The 25823-nt window shown below is 51.9% G+C and overlaps 1 protein-coding gene across 1 annotated transcript in view; it reads right to left on the reverse strand.

Moving 5' to 3' along the window:
- The window catches only part of MYOM3 (myomesin 3), a 52634-nt gene that overhangs the window by 6189 nt on the left and 20622 nt on the right, over nucleotides 1-25823 (reverse strand). Inside the window, 17 exon segments of the mRNA XM_005900721.3 lie at nucleotides 227-265; nucleotides 767-854; nucleotides 2986-3096; nucleotides 4295-4362; nucleotides 4730-4789; nucleotides 4929-5073; nucleotides 6723-6859; nucleotides 7809-7853; nucleotides 9325-9434; nucleotides 10803-10959; nucleotides 12114-12228; nucleotides 17103-17281; nucleotides 18355-18481; nucleotides 18715-18902; nucleotides 19263-19384; nucleotides 21637-21811; nucleotides 24953-25136. Of these exon segments, the coding sequence (XP_005900783.2) occupies nucleotides 227-265; nucleotides 767-854; nucleotides 2986-3096; nucleotides 4295-4362; nucleotides 4730-4789; nucleotides 4929-5073; nucleotides 6723-6859; nucleotides 7809-7853; nucleotides 9325-9434; nucleotides 10803-10959; nucleotides 12114-12228; nucleotides 17103-17281; nucleotides 18355-18481; nucleotides 18715-18902; nucleotides 19263-19384; nucleotides 21637-21811; nucleotides 24953-25136 (2050 nt within the window).

Genomic DNA, 25823 nt, shown 5'->3' on the forward strand with positions numbered 1-25823 from the left:
ACAGCCAAGGATGGCTGGAGGCCCCCCGGAGGCTCTGTGGCATCAGGACTGCTGCTGCTGCTAAGTCGCTTCAGTCGTGTCCTACTCTGTGTGACCCCATGGACTGCAGCCTACCAGGCTTCTCCATCCATGGGATTCTCCAGGCAAGAACCCTGGAGTGGGTTGCCATTTCCTTCTCCAGTGGCGTCAGGACAGGGCTGGGCAAAAGTGGGTGGGACTTGCTTACCACCGATCCTGCCCAGCTCAGTGAAGATGGCATCCAGGGCTGGAGGGAGAAGAGGGAACAGTCAGCTGATATGGGGGACTCCCCGAGGGACGTACCAGTGTGGGCTCTGCCTTGGAAAAGGCTGGTGGAGCTTATGAGCAGCTCTGAGGATGCAGGCGTAGGCGCAAGGAAGGGACCCAGGGCACTCCGTGATGGATGGGGTGGGGCCACGCAGATGGAGGACAGATGGGCTGACCTGATGATTTTCCTGCAGGCTGAGCCCGCCGGCCTGGTGAGGACCCTGGGGCCCATGTGGGGCAGAGCAGAGAACCCAGACTCCACATCACGAAGCCTGGGCTCACTGTGGGGCAGGGCAGTGAGCGTGGGCTCCAGCATCACACAGGCCGGGCCCGCCCTGGCCCTGACCTGCTGTGCAGCCATGGGTAGGTCACTTAACCCCCCTGGGCCTCAGTTGCCCCCAGTGACACGGGGATCACAGACTGTATCTCTTGGTTCAGCAAGAGACCCTCCTGGCTCGTCTCTGACATCGCCAGCTCCTACCTTCATCTCTGAGGTCCAGGATGGTATCGTCCTCCCCTCGATCGTCAGAAACCTGTGCTCTGTAAACGCCCTGGTCCTCTTTGGACAGCTGGAAGGAAGGAGGAGAGAAGGCGGTATTGGCATGGGTTCCAGAAAGAGCGATGGATAGCAAATCAGGAGGCCTGGGCTCCAGGCCTGCCCCTAACTCTCCTCCCTGGGCTCAGTTTAGCCCCCTGTGATGGGCCATCTCTGGCTCCTTCCAGCTCCAGAGCCCTTTGATTCCAAGCTCTCGGTTTGTCTGGGCCTGGAGGTGGGGCAGGGAGGCGGACCTGAGGGCAGAAACAGGTGCCCACTTCCCTTCTCCCCTCCCCCAGGGGGATTCTGAGTCAGCTGCTTTGAGCAAAGCAGAGCGTCCTCCTTGCAGAGCTGGGCTGAGCTGGGGGCACCCTCCACCAGAGCTGCCCTGCTTCTGGGGGGCCTGGGATGGAGGGGTCTCTCTGCATCTCTCAGAAGAGGTGTGCTTTCTTTTGCTCAGGACAAGTGGGTCCTTATTGGCACATGCTTGTCAATCTGGAGAAGCCTGGGTCAACACTCAGCAAAGCAAGAACTTGGGCTGTTCTTTGAAAGCAAGGTCAGAGGTCAACTGTGCCCTCTCATTACACATCATCTCCTCCAAGGGCTGGGTTAGGGGCAGGGGGCGGGACGATATCTGCCTCCCTGACCCGTCAAAGGGCCCCTTGCACCCATCTCCACATAGTGTGCTTTGAAGCAGGATCTGAGGCAGACACATTTCTCTAAAAAAAAATTATTTCTTTTTAGGTGGAGGACAGTTGCTTTACAATATTGTATTGGTTTCTGCCATACATCAACATGAATCAGCCACCGGTATACATACGCCCTCTTTCTCGTGAACCTCCCACCCATCCCAGCCCACTCCTCAAGAAGCATCTCTTAACCCGGAGATCAAAGGACTGAAAACCCAACAGTCCTCCCCTATGTTCCCTCCCTGCTCCTTCAGTGAAGGCTCCAAAGCCCCAGCCACATTCTGTGGAGGGTGTTTGGAGAGACTTTTGGGTCCACTCTTCAGCCTTGCATCTTGGTACTTAAACTCCCTGAGTCTCAGTTTACTCATCTGTAAAATGGTGGCATAAACATTGCCCTGACCACATGCTACAGTTTCCGATCAAGGGAGATAACTTTTCAGAAGCCAGAGAGTTCTCGCACCAACAGGCCAGACGATTATGACAAGACTCAGTAGCAATTAAGCCCCTCCTTGACGCCAAAGCCCAGTGGAAGGGCCTGCACTGTGATGACAAAGGCCAACTGGTCATTATTTTGGCTGAGATTTGGGCGAGGACCCTGAAATCATTAGTTCTTTCCTTGTCAGCAAACCTGCGTTTGCGCTGTGCTCCTTGGCACACGGGCCACAGAAATCAGTGGCAGGGCAGAAAAACATTGAATATTTAAGAACGAGCTTTCTATTTCTATCTTAACCAGGTCACACTCCTTTGAGGGCCCTGGGGAGGAAGTGGGTGGGAGAGGTGAGCTCCAGGCCTGCTTTGCTCTGCCCAGAACTGCCTCCCATGGAGACAGTCTTCCTGCCCCAATCTCAGGCCGCAGCAGCAGGAAGGAATCTCTGAGACAGCATCCTGCCTGACCCTCTCAGGTTACAGGTGAAAATTGAGGTCAGAGAGGGACAGTGACAAGCCCAAGGCCACACGGTTGGGGGCAGGGCCAGGACTGGAATTCAACAAAAAGGAAAAATCAGTATGACTGTGCCTGTCTTTATTTACAATTTTGGTATTGCTTTCCCCCATGGTCTTTTATTTTGGCATTAATTTGATTCTTACTATTGCCTAAAAAGGGCTTCCCTGGTGGCTCAGGCAGTAAAGCGTCTGCCTGCAATGCCGGAGACCTGAGTTGGATTCCCTGGGTCAGGAAGATCCCCTGGAGAAGGAAATGGCAACCCACTCCAGTACTCTTGCCTGGAAAATCCCATGGACAGAGGAGCCTAGTAGGCTACCGTCACGGGGTTGCAAAGAGTCGAACACGATTGAGCAACTTTATTTACTTACTTATTGCCTAAAATATTATTTATCTTGATTACTAAGCTTTTTTAGTGCCCCCTTAAAGTGCGTGCATGAAGTTAGTGCCTCACTCGCCTCGTCTTGGTCCTGACTCCCTGCCCAGTGCTCCTGGCACCGCAACTCCATGAGCTCTCAGGTCAGGGCTGCACTTACCTCTTCGATGCAGAGAAGCCCTGCTCCAGTCTGTGGGTCGTACTGACCAGCTGGGAACTCTCTCTTCTGGAAGAACCACTGGAAGCGGGTTTCTTTCTTGGTGTTGGTCACCTGAGGAAGGTCAGGAATGAGGAGACTCCTTCAGGCTTCCTCTTTTAAGTGAAGACCCAGTTCATCTGAACTTTCTTTTACAAAAATGACTTCCCCCTCCCCCGCTCCCACCTTGCTCTCCCCCTAAATCTCAGCCAACTCCTTCCTCACACAGTATGTCTTCTCTGATGGCTTCTGGACTTTGGACTTTTGCTAATGACGTTCCCTCTGCTTCTTGATCCCTTTCCTACCTTATTTTTCTTTGTAAATAGCTGTGTTACCTCCTCCAGGAAGCCTTCCTTTCTGCGCCCCAGAGTGTCCCCTATCATGAATAGTAAATTTCATGCATGTCTCCATCACAACACCAGGCATGCTGTTTGCACAGGCTCTTGCTTTGGACTGTGGGATGCTGGAGGCCTCAGGAGACCACCTCTTCGTTCTTGTAGGCCCAGGGCTTGCAGAGTGCTTAAGTTTGCTGAATGGATGCCCTTCTGGGATGCGCTGTCCCCTAGTTATCTAAAAGGCTGCAGGGTGCTGAGAAACAGCAGCACCAGCTCTGGAGTCAGACTTGGTTAAACCCCGGCTCCAGGCTCTGCCTCTTTCTCTGTGGTCTTGAGCTACTTCTCCACTTGTTTTTTCATCCTAAAGTGGGGATGCTAACGCCTCTCTCACAGATGGTTGTGAAGTAGATGAGATCAAATGATGCTATAAAACGCTGGGCACAGTGTCTGGCGGGACACAGGGACTCCCCCTTAATCTACAGCGAGCTCTCTTTCTTCCAGACTCCTGGCCTCCGGACTCTCCCCCAGGGCAGCTAGGAGACCTAGCTCAAGGCTGACCCAGCGCACTATAATTCACTCCAACTCTGTCTGTGTCTTGGGCTTTTGTTTTCTCGGTTAAAGGCAAAATGCCTGGGGCTACTTCCCCTGCTTGGGATCAGACTTAGCGCAGAGTATGGAGTTTCCGGGGAGTGGGGCAAGACCGACTCTTTGCGACCCCATGGACTGCAGCACGCCAGGCTTCCCTGTCCATCACCAACTCCCGAGTTTACTCAAACTCAGTGTCCATCGAGTCGGTGATGCCATCCAACCATCTCATCCTCTGTCGTCCCCTTCTCCTCCCGCCTTCAATCTTAAGACAGCCACTGGGCTTGGGGGAAACCACTGGTCTGGGCCCACGTGGCCCGGGGGCAGGGCTGGAGGCGGGGGCGAGGCTTTGCCTTGCAGGTCAGCAGCACTTGGCAGTCGTCCGTGACCTTCCACTGCAAAGGCTCCACGAAATACGGACCTGCAAGGGCACAACGACACGCCCGGCGGTCAGAGCGCCAGGATCGGCTCGCGCGCCACCTGGTGGCGAGACGGGGGAAGGCACCTGGGGCGGGGCGCCTGATGCCCAAAGGCCCCTCGGATTCCGGAATCCCGCCCCTACGCAGGAGGGGCCTGGGGTGAGGCGAGGGAGGCCCCTGGGGTGCAGAATTTAAGGAGGCGCTCACTCTAGGGGTTGGGCACGTTTTGGCACGAGGACGCCACTGGCTCAAACGGCAGTGGCCCTCCCTCGGGGCCCCAGCAGGACGGAGGCATCTATTAACCCACTTGTCTGGCGGTTCCCCAACGCTAGTGGCGAGGGCTTTGGACTTCGTCCCAGCAGCTCTTACCCTGTTTTCTCTTCCAGTCTCTTCTCTTAGCATCTGCCGCCCTTAGAAGTTTGTCGAACTCTGTGAACACAGGGGGTGGGGAGGAACTGGCGTGAGCCAGGAGGAGCGCAGGTCCGGGAGTGGACTAGGGGGGCGTCTGGATGGACCAGGAAGGACCCCAGGGCTGAGAGCTGAGGTCGGGGACCGGGGCACGGCTGACCGTCGTCCACCAGCGCCAGGGTGATCTGGTTCTTGGCTTTTCCGTCTTGGAGCTGGGCAGTGTACGACCCTTTGTCGTCCTCGGTCAAGTGCTGGATGATAACTTCCACCAGGCCCTTCTCTCGGACAAAATTGATTTTGCGGTTCTGGGGAGAACAAAACACGAGAGTCTGTTCTGGTTTCTTCCAATTATAGGGAATTTGTGTTGTGGTGGTGCAAATCGGGGTGTAGTTGGACTTGGGGTGGTAAAGTTAGAAGACTTCAGGTTTGGGGAAGGGGTCCTGGGTACCTCTCTTCATGTGTATAGACACACCCAGCTCCTGAGAACACCCTGGAGCCCAGCGGCCCAGGAGAGTCTTGTGTCCCTTTCAGTTCATAATAATCCCCCAATCTCCTACTGCGCCATACTTTTTTGGTTATTTTCTGCCACTTTTTTTTTTTTTTTTGCAGTTTAATAGGCAAAAGTTCCCCATAAAATTATAAAGGGTACTATAAAAATCCTGTGTGTCTGCTACCCAGAGTTAATACTTCTTTATATTTTGTCACATTCTAACAATTTTCAAAACGTTTTGTTTTCCACATTTAGGATCCTTTCCCCTCTGGCTTCACTTGTACTATGATTTGAGGGAACTCCTAGTTTTGTTTTGTATTTCTATAGTCTCAGTGCTGTGTGCTGAGTCCAGACTTTGTTACACTTCCTCTATCATGAGCCAAAGTCATGCAGGCTTCATCTTTATGCAAAACTTTCTCTATTTTCTCAGTTGTTCCTCCTGATCCTGGGGCAACCAACCCCATTGTACGGATGCAGAAACTGAGGCACAGAGAGGTGAAGAGACCCGTCCAGGGGCACGCGGCCCACAGGAGATGAACATGAACCTTCTGACATTTAGCCTCGAGTTCTTTTCTCCTCTGTCAGAACCAGCTCCTCTCTTGATAACACATATGTAATGACGGCCACTTGGCCATCTGGAGATGGAATTCACAAATAAGATCATTTTATGATTAAATCTCTTATGAGATTGAAATTGGCATCTTTGTAAGTAAAAACAGTTGAGTATGGGCAACTTACATGGTTCAATTAATACAACTTGCTGCACACAAAGATTTTAAAAAAGCAATGTAACACCACAACTATAATAGGAAGAGGAAATAAAAGTAATGCTTTTCAATACACAGATGCTCATATCACTCACTGGTGCTTCATGACTTACAGTGAATTCGTTTTAACTAAAGAGAAGTTAGGAAAGAAAACTATTCTGTATGGGGGAATTCCCTGGTGGTCTAGTGGCCCAGATTCAATCCCTGGTCAGGGAACTGAGATCTTGCAAGTCAAAGCAAACAAAAACTATTCTGTACAAGAACAGGAAAATGAATAAAAGAGCACAGGTAATGTGGCTAATAGAATAAGACTATCAGTGTATGTTAACATTGCAAAAAAGTTAAAAAAATTGTGTTTGTGTCTCAGAGTTAGGGTCTACGCTTGGATACTTACAAGCATGAATGTAGGTTTTTCATCTTACGGATGTTTGTCAGGATACTCAAAAATTGTGGGGGGCATGGGAAATTCTTTGTGGGAGTGTCCCTTGCATTGGCAAATGTCTAGCATCCCTGCCCCCCATCCCCCAGGTACTAAAATCCAGGTGTCCCCACCCCGACTCCTTCACTGTGACAGCTGAAGCAGGTGGCTATTTCTGAAATGTCTGCTAGGGGGAGGTTCTGGCTGGTAAAGACCACTGCCAGCGAGGCCACCTCCTGGGCCAGGGACCTCATTTAGGGATTCTGAGCCCCCAGTTACCGGTGAGCTGAAGATTTCCTTCTCATTGAAGATTAGATGCAGCTCAGCCGCCGGAGACAACTTTTCCACTTCCAGCCAAAGCCGCACCTCTCCTTGCTCGAGGATTTCAACGTTCCAGCCAGAGATCAGCTTGATCACTGGGAGGCAGAGGACAGGAAGGGGTGGGCAGGGCACCCTTCTCCCCTCCCCACTCCCGACAGCCCCACCTTGAGCACTGCATGGACATGCCATGTGCAAAGTGCTTCAGAGTCTGGTGGAGACATAACTAGGGTGAGGGTCTGGGGAGGGTTTCCCACATTCAGTCACCCTAGATAGAATTCATCTCAGGTCATTCACCCTCCTCCTATGGCTTTGAGGCTGTGCTTCTCACCCTGGCTGAACACCAGAAACATAAAGACTTTTAAAAAACATGTAATTTCATTTATTTCTCTTCATTTAGAAATCATTTGACTTGCAAAATGTTGCAAAACAGACAGAAAATTCCAGTATCCTGAACTTTCCCAAATCACTGTATGTATTTTTTAAACCAGGAAATGAATATTGATACTATTCTACAGATGTTGTTCAAATTTTGGCACTATTTACTAAGACGATTTTTTTTTTTTTTTCCTGGTGTGGGATTCAATACAGGATCCCACATTGCATCCATGAACTTTCAAAACACCAATATCTGGCTCCAGTTCCAGAGATTCTGACTTATCTGGGGCATGGCCTGGACGTTTGGATTTTGAAAAGCTCCCGGGGTGATTCCAGTATACACCCAAGTTTGTGACCCCTGCCACAGGGACTACAAATGCTACCCCTGGCCAGTGGAGGAAAGGAGGGGTTTAGATGACCCACAATCCAAGAGGAAGAAGAAATCATCCACTCTGCCCTCCCTTGCACCCCACGTGCTCCCTGCTGGCCACTCTTTTCCCTTTATGGACTGAGCACTCTCTGGGTGTCTGACCGTCCAGCCCCAAGATGACCCCATCCTCCCCTACCCCCTATCAGCCTAGTGTCTGGCTCTTGGCTGACTCAGCTCTGCTCAGGACACCCCAGTGGGCCTGGCATGACTGCTCAAGTCTGGCAGCTTGGACCGCTTACCTGGGTTTCTGATCTCATGGCTCAACTTCTTCAGCTTGTTCAGCTCTGGGACAGGGAGGAGCAAGGAAGAAACCAAAGAGAATGAGATACCTGGGCTAGTGGGGGTCATGGGAACCATTCTAGCATCCGCACTGGGTGAAAGTCCTGAGAGACTCAGCTCGGGGTCACTTGGTTACCAAGGAGGTTAATGATGACGATTGCGAGCCTTGGCTCTGGGGCACCGAGGGGCCTTCAGGGGTTGCTGTAGGCCCCCCTGAAATTGCTTATTCTCCTCGTCCTTCAAGGCCTGATCAAGTGCCACTTCCCCAGAGGAGCACCTACTGTCTGCCAATCTCTGCATGATCTCAGTGATCCTCACACCATGCTGTGGGGGGTGAGCATTACTGTCTGCCTCCTGAGCCCCCTTGTTAATCCACTGTGACATGCTGTCCTAGAATCTGAGGGCCTGGCCCCTTCAATGAGTACTTCAGGCAACACGTGTCGGGGGCAGGTTGGCACAGTGCTGTCTCACCGCTAACTGCTTCCTCGTGTTAGGTTTGTCTCTCCTGCTTAGCTGAACTCTGGACCTACATGGGTGTCTGGCACACAGCAGGTGCTTGGTAAATATATGTTGCATGAATGAACTGGCAGAGGCAGAGCCCATATCTCATTGTCCCTTGTAAGGTTAGAGTCCAGAGTATGATGAGTCTGCACACACGGCAAGCATCATATTCCAAACCAAAAAACGACACCCACTGCTTTTGTGGATGGTTTTATGCTTTTGTGGTTGGCTTTAGCTTGCATGGAGTCACGTAAGGGTGTCTGCATAACAACATTGTTTCACTTGGGGTATCAGGGGTTATTACCCTCCTTTTACAGGTGAGAAAACTGAGGCCCAGAGAGGGATCATGACTTGCCCAAGGTCAAGCAGCCAGGAAATTGTGGAACTGGAATAGAAATCTGGACCCGCCTGGCCACTGTGTCTTAACAAAATCAAAGGGCCCCCTGTGCATTCAGCAGGGAGGACCATGGCTGTCCCAGTTGCTATGGAGACAGCAGAGGGTGAGTCTCCTGGACAACGGCTTTAGGCCCAGCCTCCCCTCTCTGGTGGCCACGGCCCCCACTGCTCCCTGTGGCCATCCTCACCCCTTAGACTAACTGCCTTTGGCAGTTTATCACTCTACTTACACTGTTGTTTTTTTCGGCTATGGAAGGAAGTGAAATAATTCACTGGTACCTTTGCTTTTACCAATAGTAGAAAATGGAAAGAGAGAGAATAGTATGAGCTCCATCAGGCAGGGGTTTTTGCCAGCGGGCTTCACTGATGTAATTCAGTGCCTGGGACGCCTCTGGCATGTGGTCAGTGCTCAACTGATACTTATTCATGGACCGGCTGACTGAGTGGGTGGCAGAGGACCTACTTCTCTTGAAATCTCTGCTTTACTCATTTTTGTGGCTTCCTGCTGGCCCCTGGGGTATTTGTGTTTGGCACTCTGGGCCTGTGTCTCTGGGTGGTGGCAGCGGAGAGGGACCTCACCATCCTCCGTCAGCGTGTGGCTTGCTGAGATGTCTTCGTCAGCATCTGTGACCACCACCGAGTAGGTGCCCAAATCCTCGAGGCCGGGATCTTTCAGGATGATCTTGGATCTGCAGAGACAGCAGAGCAGAGGCTCTGAGAGGGGACTCGTGCCCTGGAAGCCTGGGAGCTGGGGAGTCTAGGTCGGCCTTGGAAGCCCTGCATCCCAGACCCAGACCCTGGCCCAGCAGGGGCGTCTGCCTCCTTCCACGTTCCCAGAGTCCCCTCCCCAGAGCCAGTCTGGCCTGCCGCCCTCAATGGCTCTTGCTAGCCAGGCTCTCTGAAACTGTCTTCATACTGGCCACATCCCCCAGGCCTGACTCTCCTTGGGCTCAAGTCATTAGCTTTGTCTCCTGCCGGACGGGGCCAAAGCCAGAGCTGCTACAGATGGAGGAGCAAGATCTGGAGGCCCTTGACATCCTAACCCCTCTTTTACTGATGAGGAAGCTGAGCCCAGAGAACTTCCAAGAGCAAGTTGCTGGTACCCAGGTTAGAAACCAAATCCTGAGCGTCTCCTTGGAAGCAGCCACATAGAGACACACTTCTTGCAGAAAAAGGATCTCTAGATGAGTATCACCATTTCAGCCCGTCTGTTGCCCTCTCCCTCACTTCTCCCTGAGGTGGCAGTCAGCATCCTTCATGGGAGACCACGCAGCCCCCTCAAACTCATCATCGGGGGTCCTGCCAGGTGGTCTCACCTGCAAGCTTTTGCCCACTCATCTGATAACAGCCGGGACCCGTGCTCTAGGTGTGTTGCCCTCCCCTCACTTACTTGTTAGCCTCCTCCTCGACCTTCCTGCGAGCCTTTGCCCACTCATCTGATAACAGCCGGGACCCGTGCTCTAGGTGTGTTGCCCCCCTCACTTACTTGTTAGCCTCCTCCTCGACCTTCCTGCGAGCCTTTGCCCACTCATCTGATAACAGCCGGGACCCGTGCTCTAGGTGTGTTGCCCCCTCACTTACTTGTTAGCCTCCTCCTCGACCTTCCTGCGAGCCTTTGCCCACTCATCTGATAACAGCCGGGACCTGTGCTCTAGGAGTGTTGCCCCCCCTCACTTACTTGTTAGCCTCCTCCTCGACCTTCCTGCGAGCCTTTGCCCACTCATCTGATAACAGCCGGGACCCGTGCTCTAGGAGTGTTGCCCCCTCACTTACTTGTTAGCCTCCTCCTCGACCTTCCTGCGAGCCTTTGCCCACTCATCTGATAACAGCCGGGACCCGTGCTCTAGGAGTGTGCCCCCCTACTTACTTGTTAGCCTCCTCCTCGACCTTCCTGCGAGCCTTTGCCCACTCATCTGATAACAGCCGGGACCCGTGCTCTAGGTGTGTTGCCCCCTCACTTACTTGTTAGCCTCCTCCTCGACCTTCCTGCGAGCCTTTGCCCACTCATCTGGTAACAGCCGGGACCCGTGCTCTAGGAGTGTTGCCCCCTCACTTACTTGTTAGCCTCCTCCTCGACCTTGACCCTCTCTGGGTCCGGTGGGCCCTTGTAGTCCTTGGACCACTGAAACTCGGCCGAGTCGGGGGCCTCTGGGGCTTCAAAAGCCATGTAGATAAAGCCCTCGTCATCCACACCAACCTCGATCTCCCGGGCATCTGAGGGCAGGATTCAATGGAGGGTACCAGACATTTAGAAATAATAAACCAGGTAAGGCCCGTTCCCTGCTTAAAGCCTCCAATAGCTGCCCATTGCACTTGAAGAAAATAATAAACTCTAGACTCTTGTGGCCTCCAGGGGTTGCATGACCAGGCTCTTTCTCAGCTCAAATGTCACCTCCTCCGAGAGGCCCTTCTTGACTACTCTGGCTAAAGTAATGCCTACCCCACCCTATCACCCTGTTTCATTTCCTTTATTGCCCTCATCACTGACTTTTTCAGCATTTACTTGTTTACTGTCCATCCGTCCCCACCCCTGTTACTAGAGCGGGAACCTTGCTGTCTCATCACTGCCTCGTCCCCAGGGCAACGTGGGTGTCATCAGATACTTGCTGAATGAATAATTAAAAGAATGGAAAAGAACACACTTTATAATGAGAAGAACTGAGCGAGTCCGGCATACATGAGCTGTGTGGCTTGGTCATTTAACTTCTCCGAGCTACAACAAAATCAGTTCTTAAGTGGGGACAGCGAGGGCGTCCCTGGTGGTCCAGGGGTTAAGAATCCGCCTGCCAATACGGGGGGCACGGGTTTGATCCCTGGCCCAGGGAGATCCCACACGCTGTGAGGCAACTAAGCCCATGTGGCACAACTAAGCAGCTGGAGAGCAGTCCCTGCTCGCTGCAACTAGAGAAAGCCCTCAAGCAGCAACGAAGACCCAGTGCAGCCAAAAATAGTAAATAAATAAAAATTAAAAGTGGGGACAAGGACAGCTCTCTCAAGGGCTTGTTGGGAGGGTCAGACAGTGTAAGGGCCCGACATAGCGTCTGGCCTGTGTGGTAGGAGGGGACCCCGGGAGGGAGCTGTGACTGCAAGGCAGGCAAAGCCACACGGCGTATCTGAAATGCAGCTGGCTATTATTTTAAGTATCCACGAAGAGTTGTAAGAGTTTAGGAACGTGGCATATCAAGGATGGAGGACCCATCTTGTAGAAAGAGACCGTGTGTTCAGATTTCAGGATCCATCTCAGGATCCCACAGAAATAAAGGAGAGTGGGGGCTGGGAGAGAAATGGGCAGGAAGGGGTATAGAGGGGAGGGGAGGCCCAGCCAGTCCATCTTCCTGCTGCGGATCCTCCCCTCCCCCTCCCCCTACCTGGCTTGTCCTCCAGGAGTACCGGGTCGGTGGGCATGGATGGCTGCCCTGGGCCCGCTGAATTTACAGCCTGTACTTGGAACATGTAGGTCTTCCCCGGCTGCAAATCAGAAATCTGGAAGAAAGGAGGGGGTAAGAGTGAGCCCTGAGGAGGGCAGAGGCCCGCCCTTCCTGCAGCTCTGGCCACGGCTGCAGGGGATTGACTGATCACCATCCACCCCAGGGGGGCAGGGGGAGCAGGCTGCCCGGAGGAAGGGACAGGTTGGGGGCATGTTGCCTTCCTGAGCTCCAGCTTCAGACAGGCATCTCCACTGAGATTACCTCCCATGCCTGTGACACCTGGAACTCCATCTGCTTGGGGCTTAGCTTGCCATCAGCTTCCTCACAAGAAAACTCTTTCTCCTCCTGGGTCCCCCGCCTCTCCTCCATCCATCACCCCGGAAACAAGCTTGGGGATCATCTTTGACGTCTTTTTCTTGAGCCCTAAACCTCTCATCACCAAAGTTCCCATTTTATTTCCCTAACGTTTCTTTTTTTTTTAATTTATTGATTGATTTTTGGATGTGCTGGGTCTTTGTTGCTGCACATGGGCTTTCTCTACTGGCAGCGAGCACAGCTTGCTCTCCAGGTGCAGTGCACAGGCTTCTCACTGAGGTGGGGTCTCTTGTTGTGGAGCAAGGCTCTGGACCGTGCAGACTCAGTAGCTGTGGTACATGGGCTTAGTTGCTCCATGGCATGTGGAATCTTTCCGGACCTGGGGTTGAACCCATGTCCCCTGCATTTGCAAGTGGATTCTTATCCACTGTACCGCCAGGGAAGTCCGTCTAACGTTTCCTGAATGTGACCTCTCTGTGTCCCAGCCATGCCTTGATTAAAGTGTTTTTTCTCTCACCGGGATTAGTGCAACAGTTTCCTAGATGGCACCTCTGTCTCTAGACCCATCTTCTCGGTCTATAGTTCCCTCTACCAATCTTTCCAAGATGCCAGTCTGATTACACTTAACTCTTTCAGTGGCCTTCAGGGTGAACTTCAGATTTTGGGCTTCGTACCAAAGTCTTCCTCATCCAACCATCTTCAGCCTTCTGTCTTCTTCCTCCGCTCTGTGCCCCTTCACTCCCTGACTCCTCAGGGTCCCCCATGCGTCACATTGCTTCATGCCTCCCTGCCTTAGCCCTCGCAGAGCCCTCTGTCTGGAATGCCCTCCCCTCCTCTTGGTCTAGCAACTCCAACTCATCCTCAGCCACTCAGCGTGGCAGATGGGACGAGTCCAGGAAGGATCTCTTACCTTCCTGCTTGGAGCGCCCAGAATTCCCTGAACCTGCCTCGATTGTATGACACACAGTATTGTAATTGCCGGTTCCCCAAGGCCTGTGACTTGAGCCTTGAGCTTTTTACATCCAGGATCTAGTTCCCGGTCTGGCACTAAGGAGGTGTCCAGAAGTGTTGAGTGAATGCCAGCCAATCATCCACACGCAGAAATGCTGCCAAGTCACTGAAGCTCCCCGACCCTGGAGAGCAGAGGGACCAGCCATCTCCTGTGGCTCTCGAGGGTCAGCTGTCCAGCACTGGCTGACTCTACCGCAGGGAGCCGGCTTCCATGGGGGCAGCAGCTGCAGAATCTCAGAGCATCCCATGGGCTCTCATCCCTCTGTGATTCAGTTAAGACTTAATATTATTGTTTCAAAATGAAATATTTTTACTCTTTTCTGACTATGAAAGAAATGCATGCTTGTTGGGGGAAATATCAAAGCAATAGAAAAGAATATAAAGTGAAGGCTCCCCTGGTATTCCCATCTCTAGAGATGACCAAAATTGCCAATATTGTAAAAATCCATTAGTACTTGTATTAAATGCGTGTAAACCATGTTGAGGGCTTCCCTGGTGGCGCTAGTGGTAAAGAACCCTCTTGCCAATGTAGGAGGCGTAAGAGATGCAGGTTTGATCCCTGGGTAGGGAAGATCCGCTGGAAGAGGGCATAGCAACCCACTCCAGTATTCTTGCCTGGGAAATCCCATGGACAGAGGAGACTGATGGGCTACAGTTCATGGGGTCCCAAAAATTCGGACATGACTGAAGCGACTTAGCACTCAGACCACATTGAAATGTGACACGCACCATAGTCTGCTTGTTAGCATCTTCTTTCCACATTGTTTTGGGTCTCTTGAGCATGCTTTTCTTTCCTCTTGGTGCTAACAGAGTGTTCACCTGTGGTGTTGAAACCCACACACCCTCCTGCCTGCTGGTGAGAGATGCCTCAGGAAAATGAGTTGGAGAAAATATTCCCTCTCTCCTTAGAGCTGCAGAAGATAAAATTGAGTACATCTCATGGAACTTTCCTTAAACCAAGGAGGCCTGTGAGACATGTTGTCTTCAGAGACAGATACTACCATCTGGAAGTCTGTGATCCGATGGACTGTTTGTTAGTAATTTGTGTCTGTTAAGAATGCTACGGGCTTCCATTGTAGCTCAGGTGTTAAAGAATCTGCCTACAATGCAGGGGACCTGGGTTCGATCCCTGGGTTGGGAAGATCCCCTGGAGCAGGGCAAGGCAACCCACTCCAGTATTCTTGTCTAGAGAATCCCATGGACAGAGGGGCCTGGCGGGCTACAGTCCATTGGGTCCCAGGAGTTGGACACGACTTAGCGACTAAATCACCACCAAGAATGCTTCAGTGGACACCTTTGTTTTCGCACAAGACAAATCTGCGTGAGTTGTCTTTGTAATGCCAGAAAAGCATTGTTTGTGTTTTCCCTTCTACACATGTGGAAGTGAAAGCAACCACCACAGGTGCATAAAACCAGTGATTTTGCTAGATTTATCATTTGTCCAAAGAGTTTAGAATTTGCTTCTCATCGAAATTAAGAAACATGTGTATGCATATATGGTCATTAATATACAATGTGATATACATATATTACATGTTGCGTGCTCAGTTGCTCAGTTGTGTCTGCCTCTTTTGTGAACCCATGGTCTGTAGCCTGCCAGGCTCCTCTGTCCATGGGATTTTTCCAGGCAAAAATGCTGGAGTGGGTTGCTATTTCCTCCTCCAGGGGATCTCCCCAACCCAGGGATCAAACCTGCGTCTCTTGTACTGCAGGTGGGTTCTTTACCCATGAACCACCAGGGAAACCCCTATTAAATGTTATCTAACATAAGGAAGCAACTGGACATGGAACAACAGACTGGTTCCAGATAGGAAAAGGAGTACGTTAAGGCTGTATATTGTCACCCTGCTTATTTAACTTAAATGCAGAGTACATCATGAGAAACACTGGGCTGGAAGAAGCACAAACTGGAATCAAGATTGCCAGGAGGAATGTCAATAACTTCAGATATGCAGATGACACCACCCTTATGGCAGAAAGTGAAGAGGAACTAAGAAGTCTCTTGATGAAAGTGAAAGAGGAAAGTGAATAAATTGGCTTAAAGCTCAACATTCAGAAAACTGAGATCATGGCATCTGGTCCCATCACTTCATGGGAAATAGATGGGGAAACAGTGGAAACAGTGTCAGACTTTATTTTTTGGGGGCTCCAAAATCATAGCAGATGGTGATTGCAGCCATGAAATTAAAAGATGCTTACTCCTTGGAAGGAAAGTTATGACCAATCTAGATAGCATATTCAAAAGCAGAGACATTACTTTGCCAACAAAGGTCCATATAGTCAAGGCTATGGTTTTTCCTGTGGTCATGTATGGATGTGAGAGTTGGATTGTGAAGAAGACTGAGTGCTGAAGAATTGATACTTTTGAACTGTGGTGTTGGAGAAGACTCTTGCAAGTCCCTTGGACTGCAAGGAGATCCAACCAGTCCATCCTAAAGGAGACCAACCAATCCTGGGTGTTCATTGGAAGGACTGATGCTGAGGCTGAAACTCCAATACTTTGGCCACCTCATGCAAAGAGTTGACTCATTGGAAAAGACCCTGATTCTGGGAGGGATTGGGGGCAGGAGGAGAAGGGGACAACAGAGGATGAGATGGCTGGATGGCATCACCGATTCGATGGACGTGCATTTGAGTGAACCTCGGGAGTTGGTGATGGACAGGGAGGCCTGGCGTGCTGCGATTCACGGGGTTGCAACGAGTCGGACACAACTGAGCGACTGAACTGAACTGAACATATAAATATCCTGCTGTGTATTGTGCATTTTTTTAGCCACACATGATGGATATATTTTTGTGTCAAAACTTACATGTAGCTCTACCTTGTTGTATGTACTATTGCTGCTCCTTAAACTCCCACAGTCTTTACACTCCCTGGCACTGAGTTCGCATCAAGGATACACTGTGATCTATTTAAACAAATGTTTAAATGGACGTTTAAGCTGTTTCCAGCTTTTGCCTTCAAAAACAACACTCCAATGAGCATCACTGTCCTGAGGTCTTTGTGCATTTGACTAATTGCTCCTCTTCAGTTCAGTCCTAGAAGCAGAACTTCTAGCTTAAGGGATGTGCATATCAAGGACTTCCCTGGCAGTACAATGGATAGGAATGCACCCAGCAAAGGAGGGGACATGGGTTCAATCCCTGGTCCGGGAAGATTCCACATGCCACAGAGCCACTAAGCTCCGTGCGCCACAACTGCTGAAGCCCACATGCCCTAGAGCCTGTGCTTTGCAAGGAGAGAAGCCACTGCAATCAGAACCCAGGGCACCACAGCTAGAGAGTAGCCCCTGCTCTCTGCAACAAGAGAAAACCCCCTCTCAGCAGCAAAGACCCAGCACAGCCAAAAGCAAAGAATAAATAAGTGTTTTAAAGAGGGATATGCACACCCAAATGCTGCTACACCTTGCTGATCACAAGTGAGGTTTTCAGGAGGAGTCTACTCAGCACAGAGCAAGTTAAGGCCAACCTGCCAGCCGGACCTACTGCCAACTTGCTTTGTGACCCTGGCTAAGCCACACCCCCTTTCTGATCCTCTGCTAGTAAGTGAGGGCAGTGATGTCCTGGAATCCTGCCATATCCTGTGGCAGGGCGGGGACTCACCCTCAGGTGGGTGTCAGAGATGAGGTCTGGAGTGACTGGCTTCCACTGCTCAGAGCCTTCCTCCTGGATGCTGATGCGGTAGCCTGTGACAGGTCCAGCCCCTCGGTAGAGAGGGGGCTCCCACGCCAGCATCAGGGAGGTGGCCCGCACCTCAGACACCCGCAGATCGTATGGGGGCCCTGTGGGAAGATGGGTGAGAGAAGGAGAAGGGCAGCCAGGCACCCAGCCAGGCAGCCAAATGCCAGCCACACAGTCAGGAGGCAAGCGGGTGGTAAGTCAGCAAGCTTGTCCATCTTCCGGTCCCTCCCAGGCCTGGAAGTGCCTGCTCAGGGCCTGGTGGAGACCTGACCCTCCTTGGCTTCATGGCAAAGCTTGGTCTGGCTCAGAAATAGAGTTAACTCTTCAGAGTGTATCCAGTAGCACTTCCTCTGGGAAACATCCCTGATCCTCCTCATTCCCAGCCCCCACACGGCATTCATCTGTTTGATCTCTTTGGCATTTCAGTGTTTAATGTAGAAGTTCAGGGTGTGGGGTTCAGGTCCCAGCTCCACCCTTTCAGGCCATGCGGACTCTGGGAAGTTACTTCACCTCTATGTTCTTGACTCTCATCTGTAAAATGGGGATAATAATAGTTCTTATAGAAGAGTGCTGCTGTGAGCATTAATGACAGAATTGATGGGAGGTGTCAATACACCTTATTGTTAGGACCCAGTAAGTATCAGTTGTTTATAACGTTGTCTCAGGCCTCACACAGAGTGACTATCTGCCATTCAGGTAAAAGGTTTGTGCAGAAAACAGAACTGAGCTAAACAGAAAGGTGGGAGGCTGGCATCCTCCCTTCCTAAGTGGGAGGTGAAGGGCTACCTTGTGAGAACGCTCATGTGGCACTTTGTCCAGGACTGGAACACGGGACTTTTGATGATAATTCAGGGAACGTGCTGGGCAAACTGGAATGAGCTGGTCACCTAGCCGTGTGCCTTTGGGGTTTGGGATTGGCCTGTGGCGAGAATCAGAGCTCTGATGGAGTGCTGAGCTAGAGAGTTAATTTGGACGGGGGTGCAGGGCCAGTCAATGGCCAAGGTCAGGGCTCTTGACTTGCCTGGGTTACGATCATCTGTGGATAAGATTACGGGCCCATTGGTGGAAGGGGACAGGGGAAAGAGAGCAGGGCGGTGATGTTCATCTTCACTGGTTAGCTTTGGGGAGGGAGGCAAGGACTGGTACTGGGCTTCGGCTCCTCCTGGCTGCTCACCTGGTTGGGGCATCGTCCACTCTTTACACTCAAACAGCTTGCTGGGTGCCGACAGCTCCCCAACACCTGCCCAGTTTACGGCCCGGGCACGGAACTCATAGAAGTGACCTTCATGGAGGTTGCTGACCTTGAAGAGCAGAAACACAGACTGTGAAGGCCGAGGCTGGGGAGACAGAGGATCGAGCTGACAGCAGGAGGTCTGTGGGGACTTTCGGTGAGATTGGTCTGCCCTTGACAATCAGCTGGATCGTGCAGACCGAGGGGCCTGAGGTCTCTCAGCCTCAGAACCTCCAGCCCCGACCTCTGGTCTCTGCCTGCGTAAGTCAGGACCGCAGGCCAGTGGCCGCCTTCCAGCCTCACCTTGCAAATCTGGGTGGGGACGGGCTGCTGGTTGACCTCGTGCCAGTCCAGTTCCTCGGAGTCGTGCTGGTCCAGGAAGTAACCCAAGATCTTGCCCCCTCCACGCCGCTTCGGGGGTTTCCATCCAATGACCATTTCATTTTTCCCGCAGTTCAGGAGGGCGAAGTCATATGGTGCAGATGGTGTTGCTACAGGGAGGAAAGGGGGTGAGGGTCACTGCTCCCAGGGCATGGCCAGACTGGGCAGTGGGGCCCGAGGGAGGTAGAGAGCCTCCCCTGGTGGGTGCCCACCCTGCTCTGGGGGCGCTGACTTAGCTGGCGGTGTCCCTTGATAACTCTGACTCTGCTACATGGAGGACACCTGAGCCTCCACGCTGGTCTCAGGCCACTGTTACTCTCTCCTCAAAGGATCGGGTGGTCAGGGGGGCTTCTGCCCTGTGGCCTCCGGATTGGACCCTCCAAGAGATGGTCAGTGAGCCCCCAGCTCTCTCCCAGGCCACGGCCGCCCACCCTCAAGGCTTGCAGGCTGCACCTGCCCTGTGGACTCACCCAGAGCCTGCTTGACCCTGATGGGTTCGGTGACGGCTGAGCTCTCCCCGACTCCGGCCTCGCTGACGGACCTGATACAAAACTCATACTCCTTCCCCGTCCTTAGCCCGGGAATTGTAAACCTGGGAGAGACATGTGCTGCCTTCAGGGAAGGCCAAACAGTTCGGAGACATCCCTGAAACTTCTAGAACAACCCTGAGCGGGCTAAGTGGCCCCCAGCGTGGCAGGATTGGAGGGCCTCAGTTCTCACCTAAAGACCTTGCCCCTGCCCCCAAAGTGATGCCTGCATCCTGGAGGGTGAGGTCCTTAAGATTTTAAAGGCTGTGACTTCTAGAGCCTGTCATTAAAGTGCAAACATGCTGGGGACTCCCCTGGTGGCCCAGTGGTTAAGAATCTGCCTTGCAATGCAGGAGACACAGGTTCGATCCCTGGTTGGGGAACTAAGATCCCACATACCACAGGGCAACTAAGCCTGAGAGCCACAATTACAGAGAAGCCTGTGCACCATGGCAGTAAAATTAAAAAAAAAAAAAGCAAATACCTTGGGAAAGGTACCATTTGAAGGCCCAGGGAGCCAACCCCTGAACCAAGCTATCTAGTAGATCGCCAGGACTTTGGGCCCCATCCTGGGAACACGAGTGGTCTTTTCATCTGTACAAATGCTGTAACTCCAAAATAGAGTCCCTTTAAAGACCCCCAAAGAGAATCATCAGCCAGAGACATACAAGGATACTCTGGCTTAGAGAAAAATGTCCTCCCATCCTGTCCCTTCTCAGTAAGACCCAGACTGTGAACCCTTCTCCACTTAGCAACATTTTCCTGGAGCAAATCTTGTTCTATAGGGAGCCTCTCTTGGTCAGTTGACCTTAAGGAGTTGAATGTTGGAAGGCTGGAGAGGCCCCTATGGATCAAACCAGTGTCTTCATTTTACAGGCAGGGAAGGTCTTCTGCAGGAGGAATGAGGGGAGCCAAGAGCACACAGCCCACTAGGAATGGGCTGCAGCCCAGGCCTCCTGAATCCCAGCGCAGTGCCTGCCCGTTCATTATTCATTCACTCAAGTCTTTTTTGAGCATCTCCTGTGAGCCAGCTTCTGAGGAGGTCGTGGCACGGTGGTGAACCAGGCCCTGCCTTCCAGCCGAGCTCGCTTTAGGCACCACCTCAGGCAACACTCCCGGGCAGCTGTGTTAAACCTCTTTCCAGCCCCGACACACGTAACCGATGAGATACACACGTGTGATGAGCTCTCTGGATGGTCACTCCCACGTGTGACACATTCTTCCGACACGCCACTCTTGTCATGTGACTCTCGCTCAGCCCCCGCTCCCCCCCAGCCCAGGGATGCCCACCTGGATGCAAGTCCTTGGGGAGATGTCATTCTAAGGATAACTTGGACTCTCATTTGTCTCAAACCCAAACTTTAGCGGTGACAAAGCGTGAGTGACTGCGAGGCACCGTGAGCCAGTGGGGCGCCAGGTCCTGTCTCTTTCTTTGGGTGAAATGATCTTGCAGCCCAGGGTGAGGGGAACCCGCAGATGTGCTCAGGGCCTGGTCAGTCATCGGATGGAATGGGGGGTATGTGCCATTGACTGAGTCCCTGATCCCACAGGGCCTCAAAATGGAGAGAAGTCATGAGTGCAGAAGCCTGAGGCTTCTGCCTGCAAGGATGAGGCCACTGAGTGAGGAGGGAGGCTCAGAGGGGAGTGGGGTGGACAGGCAGGCTGAGCTGAGGGTCAGAGAGGGCGAGTCTCTGTGCCAAGGTCCCTGGTGAATGAGGGTGGGTGAGGAGCCTAAACCCTGGCCTCCCGGCCTGTACGCTCTGCTTCTCTGTCTCTAAGCTTCCGGAAGGACGAGACCTAGCCAGTCCCTGCTATCTCCAAACAGCGTGCCCTTAGAGAGTGTTTGCCAGAAAAGAGGCCGTCCGGGGCAAGTCCTGGTTCCTCCACTCACTAGTTAAGGAAGTTTGGCAAGCTACTTATCTGTGCTGTGCCTCAGTTTCTTCTTCTGTGCAACGACAATAAAAATAGTAATCCTGGGACTTCCCTGGTAGTCCAGCGGTAAAGAATCTGCCTAACACTGCAGCGGACTCGGGTTTGATCCTTGGTTGGGGAACTAAGATCCCACGTGCTATGAGGCAGCTAAGCCTGTGAACCACAACTAGAAAAGCCTGTGTACCACAATGAAGACCCAGAACAGCCACACAAAGAAGCAGAAAAGTAGCCCTAAGTTCTTAGGATTGCAGGTAGAACTGATTGATCTAACATATGAAAAGAGCTTAGAACGGTGCCCTGTGCCCAACCGTGTCTTGGAAGGCAGGCTTCCTCATTATTACTGTTATTATTATTTCTGAGACAGGAAGGGTGGGCGCAAACTCACCTGCTGCCCTGGATGGGTTTGTTGTTCACTGTTCGCCACTCAGATGATCCTGCCTCCCGGGAGTAGATGTAATAACCCAGGAGCTCTGGGCTGTCTTTCACTGGATCCCAGGTCAGGGAGACAGAGGTCTGTGTGTCTCGGAAAGCTTGAACTTGCGTTGGAGGCGGGAGAGTGGCTAAAACACAGAAATATGGGCTGAGTGAAGATGCTGTCCCATGGCTGGGAAGGGGGAGAGGTGTGGGAGAGGCAGAGAGGGGTGCACACAGCATGGGGGGTGGGGGTGGCTGGGGGTGGCCACAAGCACTTCAGACATGCCCTGGGGCTTTGGGCAGCTCTTTCCCAGTTCCAGAGATGCGGTCCAGGCTCTTGTATTCTGAAAGTCCTCTCTCACCTCCAAACATTTCCACTTCCTCATTAAAATTCTTTTATCAATCCTTACTGTCACTTTCTCTCCTAGAAGTTACCGGATCTGACAATTTTCCTCAGCCCTTATCTTCAAGCTCTAGGAAACGTAGTTTGTTTCCCTTTGAAACACTATCTTTCATGGCTTTCTCAGACAATGTTCCTTGAGGTGGGTCTGCCATGATTTTTTAAATGAAGAGATCTCTGGATGGATGGATGGGAGAATGGATGGAGGGATAGATGGATGAATGGATGGAAAGATGGACGGACGGACGGATGGATGGATGGACAGAGGGATGGATGGATGATGGATGGATGTCAGATACAGGAACTTCCTAGTACTCTTTGTATTTCTCAAACTCCTTACATATCTGTTTATGTTTTCCCCTCTTCCCTTTGTCCCTAAATTTGAGACTCCTCCAAGCCTCAGTTCCTTGGCTTGCTCTGTTTTTCTTGAACTCTTTTCAAGAAAGGCATGGAGGGTCCACTATGCCCATGGCTTCAATCCTCACTTCTCTGCAGGTGAATCCCCAGGCTTTACCGCCAGCCCTGCTCTCTCTCCTGAATTCTAGAGCCTCATCTTCCATTTCCCCTGGACACTTCTCCTTATGTTCCAGTGGTCCTTTGAAGTCAAAAGGCAAAGGCTGAACTCAGCATCCATACAACAGAAACCCAGTATCTCCTGAATGCCTACTCTGCGCCAGGCTCTGTACCTGGCCCAGGGGAGGTGCTGAGATGTAGACTTGGGGTCCTGGGCTCAGGAAGGTCCCATCACAAATTTCAGTCTCAGGTTGAAGGCAGAGTGGCAGTGGATGGAGGCTGGGTGGTGGGACAGGCTTGAAGGTCAGGCATGGCCATCCACGAGACCTGACTCTACCAGTGGGCAAGAACTGGAGCTGAGGGTGTCCATGTATGGAGTCCTCCTCACATGCTAAAACCTTGATTTCAAGGAGGATGTCAAGACCTGAGGGTATGTTTGTGATATAACGTTAATTTAAAAAAGTAGAATGCAAAGCTCTACATACGGCTTGATTGGACTTTCAAGAAGAGGCACTGGTAGGCATGTGATCGAAAGACCAGAAGCCCAGGTACCTGGATTCTCACAGTGGTTACCCTGTCAGTGGAATTTTGGGGGGTGGGGTGTTCTTGCCCCTCCTTCCCTCCTTCCTTCCCTCCCTCGCTTCCATTCTCTCCTTCTCTCTTGCTCCTTTTGTATTTTCCTACTTTTGTGCAATACTTTTTCTTTCATGCTGCTGCTGCTGTTGCTGCTAAGTCGCTTCAGTCGTGTCTGACTCTGTGCGACCCCATAGACGGCAGCCCACCAGGCTCCCCTGTCCCTGGGATTCTCCAGGCAAGAATACTGGAGTAGGTTGCCATTTCCTTCTCCAATTGCTTTCATAATACAAGTCAATTCCTTTTCTTTTTCCTCTCCTCCCCTCCTCTCTTTTCTTTTCCTCTCCTTTCCTTCTCTGAAGTGTACCAGAACCTTGCCCTAAGGCTACCTTGTGGTCCAGAGACTGCCCACATCCAATCACAAACCACTCACTGGCTGGAACCCTGAATCAAGCTTAATTGTTAACCAGACTAGAATGAAAGAAAAACTCCATCTGCCCACCAACCTATTTATACTTACGATGAATATGTACATGCATTCATGTGAGCTAAGTCGCGTCAGTTGTGTCTGACTCTTTGCAACCCCATGGACAGAGGAGCCTCTGGGCAAGAATACTGGGGTGGGTTGCCATGCCCCTCCTCCAGGGGATCTTCCCAACCCAGGGATAGAACCTGCGTCTCTTACATCTCCTGCATTGGCAGGCAGGTTCTTTACCACTAGCACCATCTGGGAAGCCTGAATATATGCATATATATATATATATATATTATTTTTTTCCTACATTATTGAGCACTACAAATCTAGGACTTGGCAATCTTCCCCACACAGGCCTTGCAGCACATCAGGCTCTTCTCAGATGGGCTGTGCTGCAGTTGGTTCCTTAAAAGACTCGTTGGTGATGGCAGCTCCAGGGACCCGTCTGGTCTTATCAAAGAGAGAAAGACCCCACAATCCAGAGGCCTCAGAGGAGAGAGGGAACCCTGGCAAGTCAGGACTAGCATGAAGCTGCCGCTGGGAGGCTCAGGAAGGAGCCAGAGGGAGGGGTGATAACCAGACCTTCAGAACAGTATGTTTGGCAGGTGAGGACATCAAGGTTTGCAGCTCAGAAATGACCTGCCCAGGTCCATGCTGTGCTGCTATTGAGAGGGGTTGCATCCCACAAGGGCTTCCCTGGTGGCTCAGAGGTTAAAGAGTCTGCCTCCAATGCGGGAGACCTGGGTTCGATCCCTGGGTGGGGAAGATCCCCTGGAGAAGGAAATGGTAACCCACTCCAGTACTCTTGCCTGGAGAATCCCATGGATGGAGAAGCCTGGTAGGCTACAGTCCATGGGGTTGCAAAGAGTTGGACACGACTGAGCGACTTCACTTTCACTTTCACTTTCTTTCCACCTGATGAGGCAGGGCTGGGGGATGGGACCAAGGAGAGGGCGGGAGGCCTGCCCAGGGGCTCAATCCTGGCTGCAGGAGGGGGATCAGGCTCTAGTTGGAGACCTTTAGCCCTGAGGGGCATTGGTCACAGACAGCTCCTGTCTGGACCCAGCTGGATTCTGCAACTCACGAATTGTTGATCTGGAAAAAAAAATGCCTGTACTTCCAAGAGCCTCTTGCCCAGAGAAATGTAATTCTTGATGGTCTGAAGCTTTACAGGCCTGTAATCATGTTGCTTCTCGGCTTTGTGATAGGTAGAGTGGTCAGGAGCAGAAAAATGTGTGTGGCTCTGTCCCTGCAGCCACCGGGGGCCCGAGGCTTCGGTGCTGACAGCCTGGCTTGGCCTGCGCCCGTCTCCTGCATCCCAGGTACCTGGCTTCCCCCTCAAGGCGATGGGCTCGCTGGGCTCCGAGGGATCGCTCATGCCGTACTGGTTTATCGCCCGCACTCTGAAGACGTATGACTTCCCTTTCTCCAGATCCAAGAGGGCGAATCTTGGGGATTTCACAGGAGCTTCCGAGTTGATGGCCTCCCAGGTGCCACTACCTATGACCGACTGAGACAAAGGAGAGAAACTTGGTGTTGGTTAAGTGGGAGGGCACTTCCCACACGTGCTCTCATTAACCTCTCTCCCCACCCCAGGATGCCCCTCAATATCTGAGCTTTGGATTCACCTGCCTCTGTGATGTCTCTACCTGGATGCCCGTTGAGCATCTCACATTCCGTGGAGCTGACCCTGAACTTGCCTCCACGCCAGTGCTGCCCACATCTAGTCAAAGGCACCCATCCTTCCAGCTGCTCAGGTCAGAGTCCAGGAAGCCTTCTTGGATTCTTTCTCTCATTTCTCACCCTCAAATACGCTCCATCAGTGAATTCAGTTGGGGGAATTCCCTGGCGGTCCAGTGGTTAGGCTTGGGGCTTTCACTGCCAGGACCCAGGTTTGATCCCTGATTGGGGCACTAAGATCCTACAAGCTGCACAGTGCGGCCAAAAAATAAAACAAAACAACCAACCAAAAAATACCCCCAAATCCCAAATCCAGCTGGCTGGTTCTACCTTGAAAATTTATCCAGAATCTAACCATGGTTAACCTCTCTCATGCTTCCTTCCAGAACCTTGATCCAGAGCCACTGTCGTCTCTCACCATCTGAGTTATCTCAGTAGCCTCTGATCTGGTCTGCCTGTTTCTAACTTTAACTCCCTTCAATCTTTTCTCCAAATGACAGGCAGAGAAATGCTTTTA

This window comes from Bos mutus, chromosome 2, assembly GCF_027580195.1.
Source record: "Bos mutus isolate GX-2022 chromosome 2, NWIPB_WYAK_1.1, whole genome shotgun sequence".
NCBI classification, from domain to species: Eukaryota; Metazoa; Chordata; class Mammalia; order Artiodactyla; family Bovidae; genus Bos; species Bos mutus.